Here is a 7,955-nt window from a genome sequence, read left to right as displayed (position 1 = left end):
GCCCGAGGCAGCACAGAGCCCGCGAAGGTCCAGGCCCGCGTCCTCGCGCCCCTTCCTCTCCCCCCGGACTCAGCGCCGCCGCTCCGTTCGCTTCCCCAGGGAAGCACACCGGCCTCGGTCACCACGCCTACTTTGGCCCCACCAGACAGGGGCCCCCCGTGGCCCCCGGAGAAGGGTGAAGGGTCAGGCTGGGCCAGGTCCATGAGGGTTTACTTTTCTTCAGAAAAGGCAGTTCTTGAAAGTTTCTGGGTAGGACAGCACAATCTGACACACGTTTTAGGAGAAAGTTGTATCAGGAGTGGAGCTGAAGAAAGGGCTCAGGCTGGCGGTGTAGGAATAGTGGACGGGCATGGCAGGTGTGCGGCCAAAGCCAGCCTGGGGTCAGGGAGGAAGGCAGCCCTCCGGGTGCCAGAGCCGTCCCCACCCCCCCACCCCGTCTGCTGGGAGCTCCTGCCCTCGGTAGAGCCCACGTGGTCGTGACCACGCAGTTTGCTCGATCAGGACAAGCGCCGCAGAGACAGGGAGGAAATGATCATTTTGTGGAATGTGCTGTGCTTTGACACAGATCTCACTGGTCCTAAAGTAACAGGACTTCTATTGACGTTCTGTTGAGGATCAATAGTAGATAAAAAGGTAAAGTAGAGATCGTGGCTTCTCTACATGAAACAAACATGGAGACTTTAAGAAAACCATTATAAACAGCGACAGGAACCACCAGGCTTTCTCCCACCTCCCCAGTAAGTCCTTAGAATTCAAACTGGGGACATAATGATGTATGGGCACTGTTTTCCAAAGTTACATTTTCTTTTTCCATTTTGGTGGGGGTTTTTCCTGAAAAACGCTAGGCTGAAAAGTAGCAAATTAAGCAAAGAGATTGGATCATCTAGAAAATAAACCAATGGACATTAGGCTGCTGCCTCTGTCTCCTACAAAAATAGGTACACAGGTATATAAAGAGTTTATTCTTATTTATATGCCAGAATTCATTTTTCTTCGAGTCTCTCATTTATTAATTTTCATTCATATCTTGGTGAGAAAACAGTGCTTTGGGGCAATAACAACACTGAGGGCTTGCGTGCAGCCCTCCCCCGGCCCGGAGGTCACCCAGAGGTCAGTGGCCACCAAGCCCAGCAGTGTCTCCCCAACACTGCCGCCTGGGAGCCCGGGAACTCGGCCTGCGCGCAGCCCCCTTGACCCCGGCGCAGCCCTGCTGTGGCTGGCTGTGCTGTGCTGGCTTCTGGGTGAGGAGCCGTCCCACCAGCTCGCCGCACCTGGATGCGACAGAGTGTGCAGGTCTACGTGGTGCCGCTCAGCACCCACAGGTGCCCTCCACGTTGCGCTCCTATGATGCCTTGTCGAGGGAAGCACCAGCCCACGGCCAGGCCACTCCACCCGACACGTTGCACCTGGCGTCCTGGGTGCCCCAGGCAGGGCCACTGGCCTGGCTCAGACATCGCCGGGGAGGCTGTGTGTGTGTGTGTGTGTGTGTGTGTGTTCATACACTGGTGCATGTGCTTGCAAACAAGTGTACGTGTGGGAGTATGAACACATGCATGCATGTGTATGTGTGCACACGTGTGCATTTGTGTTTGTGGGCTTTCCTATGTGTGTGTGCACTCATGTGATGTGTGTGCACGCTCATATGTGCATGCATGCATCGCACATAACTGTGTGCCTGTGTGTGCATTCATAAGTGTGCATACATACGTATGTGTGTGCCTCTGTACACATTGGAGGTTCCCACCTGCTCGGCGTCATGACACCAGCCAAGAGTAAAAACATTGCTCACCAGCAGTTTCATGTTCACCACAAACACCATCTGCCTGATTTTTTAAATTAAATGATTGTTTAATTGAATATCAGTCGAAAATTCAGTTTTGTGGTTGCGATTTGTGTTGCCAAGAGCACCTCCTCTGCCTGAGGAAGCATGTAAACCCAGGCACTCTGGGATCACTGGTTCATCAGTCTTAAGAAAACACAGCTTGTTTGGTGACTGTGTCATGTGTGGTGTTAATTAAATTATTCTTTTAAATATAAACAACCTTTATGTTTAAAATAGTAACTTACAAACTCAGCATTAAGTGATGTAAAAACACTAAAATGTGTTTAATTTTGGTATTTCATGATGATAATAAACTCTTGGTCTGGCCTCCACCAGGCCAAGAGTTTATCATTATTCTGAGAAATAGAATAAGACCCATATTTTAAGAAAGCTCCAAGAACTGGCATTATTTTCCAAGGAGCATAAAGAATCAATTCTAAACAACTAACTTAAACTTTCAAAAAGGAGAACAAGCGTGAATGAGAAGGGCTTGCGCGGTGGATCAACTGCCAGGGCTCTGGAGCCATCACAGGAAGTTCGTCCCAATTAGAAGGAAGCTGGGCAGCTTCACGATTCTCCACTCGCTTCCCCGAGTACTGGTCTTTGGAACAATTTGAGTGTAGGGATATTTGAGATTTTATTTCCTCTAGTAAACTTTAAAAATTAAAACCCTGGTATCCCACATCATTATATCAGCCTCTATAACGTGGACTTAACCATATTCATGGAGTTAGAAACACATCTTTAAAAATCCCATCTGGCTTCTTGGTCAAACGTACATTTGACGGGGCAGAAGCCGCTGTCCGCACCCCCAGATGCTCTCTGCTGCCCCGCCCCGTTCTGCCCTTCTGCTCTACCCCAAGGAAAGTTTGACGCTTGATTTTGCTTGCAAATTTGAAAGATTCAGAAGGCATCTAACATTTTCAGCTGCGCAAACCGTGTAAGACAGAACCTCAGAAAACAGGAAGGATACGGGAGGGTCTGACAGCTGACGTCTGTGCTGCTCACGCATTTGCTCCGTGCCGGGGGTCCCCGCCCAGCTGCCTTCCGCGAGAGCCCACCGCGTGCCCAGCCACTGGGCACACACTGGCCAGGCTGCCTCCTCGTTAGTTCTGGAAGGCAAGCCTTGCAGCTGCCGGTGAGGTCTCTGCCCCAGGAGTGAGGAGCAGCCCTGATCAGCGGGCAGGAGATGCCTAGCTGTGCCGTATTGATTTGGCTTAGGTAGATGGGGAGAAGTATTTTAAAAGTCACTTGTGCTGCCACTTACCACTTTTTCTACTTACATTGATGGCCAGTGGGCTGGGGGTGTGGGGGCAGGGGGCGCCGGGCCATAAGGACCGGAGTGGGACTAGCTGGGCCGGGCCCTCAGCCTGGCTGAAGCCAGAGGCCCAATATGGACCATTATCTGAAGAGGTCTGTGGATGAGGACCTAGTAGGTTGGCTCTGGATGATTCTTCTTCCTCGGGTGGCATCAGCATAACAAGGAGAAGACACTGCCCGTGGCCTCTCCGATCAGAACCCCCAGGTTTCAAAGTAATTGTCCAAGCATCAGCACGACTGCTTTGCCTCCTCCCCTGGACGGTGACAGGTCTGCACGTCTCTGAGTGGAGAGAGGGCCTCCTCTCTGTAGCAGTTTCCGTCGCAGCTGCGTAGTCTGGCCAGGTCCCGGCTGGATGTGGGCCTCGGTCACCTGGGTACATGGGAACTCGAGCTGCAGGCAGTGCCCTGGGAGCTAAGGAGAGGTCTCACCCAGAGCCTGCACCCGGAAACTACATCTCCAACGCTACATCTGGCTACTTATTCACAGTTAGAAGTGGACCCCTATACGCTCTAGAGAGATTACACATTATTTCCTTAGCTTTTGTCACCTCAAGTGTCTTGTGCTGTGCTCACCCGAGCAGAGCACAGAGTGTATCCTCAACTCCTTTTGCAGGAGGCACACACCATTTGGGTCAAGGTGGGGCTCTGCTTAGAGAGCACGTTCAGAATTAGCAGCACACCTGCCTGGCACCACAATTCCAGCACATGGGAGTTGGATCACCTTTTCCCAGGAGGCACACACCATTTGGGTCAAGGTGGGGCTCTGCTTAGAGCACGTTCAGAATTAGCAGCACACCTGCCTGGCACCACAATTCCAGCACATGGGAGTTGGATCACCTTTTCCCAAGATTCAGAGCCTGCCTGGCTCCCAGTCAGCCCACAAGACTGGGTGGAAACACACTTCACCATCATCTGGAACGCATTTCATATTGCGTGTGTAAACATGCACACACACGCACATCCTAATGATCTGAAAGTATGACCTTCACGTCAATTAAGGCTACTTAAGGGGTATATTTCAAATGAAATGCTATAATATTCAAAATCACCAGATTAATGAATTAATCAACAGGATAATAATCTTTGCCAGAAAAACTATGACTGTGATTTTCCAGAATAGGATTGGATTGTTCTTATGTATTAACCAAAATAAGCTCAGCTTTGCTGTAAAAACCCCATCGCCAGTTTCCAGAAAAAGAAATGTATGGGACCTGATATACACACAGAAATTTAGTCTCAGAAAGAGGTTGGATTTAGTCAACCAACTAGCATAATACAACTGTTCAAACTCAACATTTGTCTGACCAAATTCAATCATTTCCCCCCAAAACGGATTTGTGTCGACATCCTCTAACCCCAATGTGATGAATATCTCCAATAACATGGCAATTAATTTAATAAAGGAACTCACCAATTTTAAATTGCAATAAATTTACCAAACATTTTCACTGTTTATGGAGAGCTTTACAGTAAGAAAGTATCAACAAAAGCAGGCACATCCGTGTACAAAGTGTTGCTGTTGGGTGCTTCTTCACTTCTTCCATTCCTAAAGGACCAGCTGCTCTTTCTGTCCTCTCAGCGAGCGTTCTTCCCGCCGCGAAATCACCCTCGCTGGGTGAGCTCTCACTCGGGTCTCGGAGGGCGCCCAGGGAACGCGCCCAGGGAACGGACTTGCCAAAGAGAAGTGCGGTGGGGCGAGCCAACCCCAAAACATTTATTGTAAACTTTAAAATGGAGTCCGGATACGAACAGACACAGAAAAGAAGAGAAACCTCCCAGACACATAAATAATCATACTGGAGGGCCAGTCTCGTGGCGGGTGGCCCCCAGAGGCCCTGGGCCAGACCGCCCCTGAAGATGCGTCGCCACGGAGAGGCCTGGCTCTGCGCCCCGCCAGCCCCCGACCTCCCTCGCTGCGGTGGCGGGTAGGGAGGCGGCCGCAGTACATCCGGATCGGCCCGGGGGCTCAGCAGGCCCGGCTCGGCTCCCAGGGGCGCGCCGCCTCGCAGGGCGGCCGGCAGCAGTAGGGGTAGGAGGCGTTGAGGTCGGGGTCCGAGGGCGCGTACCCCGGCAGCTCCACAGACGGGTGCCCCCCGCAGCACACCTCCACGCCCGCCTCGTCAAACGCGTGGAAGACGCCCACGTTGATGTAGGAGACCGCGTGGCGCGCCGCGAAGCCCGCGCAGTCCCCCGGGGCGGCGAAGTCCGACTCCTCCGGGGACAGGATGGAAGCCTCGCTCGGCCGCTGCTGCAGCCTCCGCCCCCGCCGACCCCGTCGGCCCCGCCGCGCCCGGGAGCCTGGCGGCTGCGCACGGAACCCCGGGCCGCCGCGGGGCCGCGCCAGGGCCCGGCCTCCCTTCCGCCGGCCGCGCCGGCCGCGCCGGGCCTGCGAGGACTTGTAGTTCTTGACCAGCAGGAGGCTGAGCAGGCCCAGGAGGCACTCGAGCGAGTTGAAGACGGTGGAAAGCACCAGGCCGCGCTGGTAGTCCTTCAGCTGGCGGCACTTGGCGGACGTGGCGCTGTCCAGGGTTCCGCGGGCGCGCGGCGCGCCGGGGGCCGCGGCCGCAGTGCCCGCGGCCGGGCCAGGGGCCGCGGCCGGCGCGCGCGGGGGCAGGCAGTAGTGGGAGTACTTGCGTTCCACTAGGGACACGGTGTCGCCGTCGATCACGGCGCCCGCGAAGGCGCTGAGGACCCCGAGCATGAAGACGAGAACGCCGAGCAGGAGCAGGTTCTGGCTGTTCACCCGCCCCGAGGGCCCGGCTGCGCTCCCCGGCTCGCCCGGCGCAGCCTCCGGAGCCCCCGCTGGGGCCGCGGGGACCCCGAGCCCCGGGCCCGGCCCCGGCCCCGCGAGGGGGGCGTCCCGGGGCCCGCAGCAGAGCAGGGCGGCGCCGAGCAGCGAGAGGCCGGCGGCCAGCAGCAGCCCCGAGTAGAAGGCGCCGGCGGCCGCCCCCAGCCGGAACGGCTCCCCGCGCAGCTCCGAGCCCAGCGAGAAGCACTTGAGGCCGACGGCGGCGGCACTGAGCGCGCAGGCGAGCAGGAGGCAGGAGGAGAGCGCGGCGCAGGCCCCGCGGACGCTCCACTTCATCCTCCGCGCCCGAGCCGGCCCGCACCCCGCGCGCCCGCCGCCGCCCGCCGCCGCCCCCGCCGCCTGCGCCTCCTCCCGGCGCCGCGCGGCCGGACCGCCGGCCTCCTCCTCATCCTCCCGCGTCCTCCCGGGCCCGCGCCGCCGCCGCCGCCGCCGCCGGAGCCCGCATCCTCCGCCTCCCGCCGCCGCCGCCGCGGCCCCGCGCAGGGAACCGATGCGACGCGGAGGACCGCAGGACGCGCGCGCCCACTCCCCAGCCCGCGGTGCCCCTCCCAGGACGTTCAGCTCCCCCCCCCCCCACCCGCGGCCCGGTGCGCCAGGCCCAGGCGCCGCCCTCCCCCCTTCCCCCCAACCCCCGTAGCCCCTAGGACACCCCTCTGCCGCCTCCCCAAGGAGAGGTGCCCGCTCGCCGCGTCTCTCCGCCTTCCTCCCCCTATCAGCGCCCCTGGCCTCTCTGGGAACGCCACCCCCCACCCCTGCCTCCCTCCCCTGATGCCCCCAGGCCCCACCTCCGGCACCTCCCACCTCTCGAGACCCTGCCTTTGCGCTCCCCTGGTCACAGGGCTGGGGTCTCACTCCATGCCCACCGGCCTGCTAGAAATCAGGAAGCCTGGGAAGTTAGCTTGGGGGCAGGAATAGGGGCGCCCCGGCGCTGAGGGGCTACGGGGGAGAGCCTGACTGCGGGAGGGGGAAGAGGCGAGTCTGGGGGAAAGCGGAAGAAGGAAGAGCCCGGGGGGGGGGGGGGGGAGAAGGAGATTTGAGTGCGGGGGTGGGGGGGTGGGGGAAGGGACGGGGAGCGAGGAGCTCGGGGGAGGGGTGAGATGAGGGCGGGAGTCCGGATGCGGGGTGGGGGGCAGGGTTTGGAGGAGGAGCTCAGAGGCTGCGACCCTCCGGCGCCGCCCGGGTAGTACCGGCTCGAGGGCGCGGGGGAGGGGGTGCAAGTGCTGCGGAACTGGAGGTGAAGCCTCAGGCAGAACCTTGGAGGAGTCTCGTTGCGCTTTAGTCGCAAAAGCCCTTCTCAGGGATCATGCAGGAATTTCCCCCAGATGCGGGTGCGAGTGAGTTAACTCATCAGAAGGCGGTTCACGGCCTGAGAGCACCGCGGGGGAGGGGGGTGCAGCGCGGGGGAGGGTAAATCGGCTCCTTCCGACCGACGCGGACCGAGAAGAACTCTCGATGAGTGAGAGGAAGGCTTGGGGATGGTTGGGGCGTGGAGATGGCCTTCCCCCAGGCCTCTCTGGGCCCCCAGCCTCCTCCCAGAACCAGACCTGGGAGGGGCGTCTCTGGAAAGCCCTCTGAGGTCCCACCGGGCCGAGCGGCTGGGCCCGCGCCCTCGGCTCTTTCCACACCGTCGCTGCCGCTGCTGCAGCGAGGCACGGGGAGCCGATGACTCACCCTGCCGGCTAATTGCAGCGTTAAATAACTTTGCGCTGGATCCAGGGGAGGCGGGAGTGGCAGCAGCTAGAGAACGCGCTGGGGGAGGAGGGGACGGGGGAGGTGCAGGGGTGCTTTGAGAACACACCCGCGTTCCTGACGCCCGCTTGGCAAGTTCAGGCCTGGGAAGACGTCCCCCAGAACTCACAGCGTCATGCCCCTTCCTTCACAGAGTGTCCAGGGTGCCCGGCGAGCAGGGCCACAAGCCCCCAGAGGCCGCTCGCGTCTGGAGAAAGCCTCACCCGCATTCGCCAGGCAGCCCGCGCGCAGGGGTCCCTCGCCCACGTTTCACGG

At 58.9% G+C, this 7,955-nt stretch overlaps 1 protein-coding gene across 1 annotated transcript; it reads right to left on the bottom strand.

Moving 5' to 3' along the window:
* Positions 1 to 4,509: 4,509 nt before the first annotated feature.
* TMEM271 (transmembrane protein 271) lies at positions 4,510 to 6,227 on the bottom strand. The gene has a single exon (XM_059924306.1). It carries the CDS (start codon positions 6,225 to 6,227, stop codon positions 5,109 to 5,111), a length of 1,119 nt encoding a protein of 372 aa, XP_059780289.1. The 3' UTR covers positions 4,510 to 5,108.
* Positions 6,228 to 7,955: the final 1,728 nt, after the last annotated feature.

This window comes from Balaenoptera ricei, chromosome 5, assembly GCF_028023285.1.
Source record: "Balaenoptera ricei isolate mBalRic1 chromosome 5, mBalRic1.hap2, whole genome shotgun sequence".
Lineage (NCBI taxonomy): Eukaryota > Metazoa > Chordata > Mammalia > Artiodactyla > Balaenopteridae > Balaenoptera > Balaenoptera ricei.
Note: the sequence above shows the minus strand (reverse complement) of the source record. Positions and strands in the feature narration are given on the sequence as shown.

Bases quoted from the DNA above. Each gene is read 5' to 3' on its own strand.
- TMEM271 (XM_059924306.1), bottom strand. From the start codon at position 6,227: ATGAAGTGGAGCGTCCGCGGGGCCTGCGCCGCGCTCTCCTCCTGCCTC.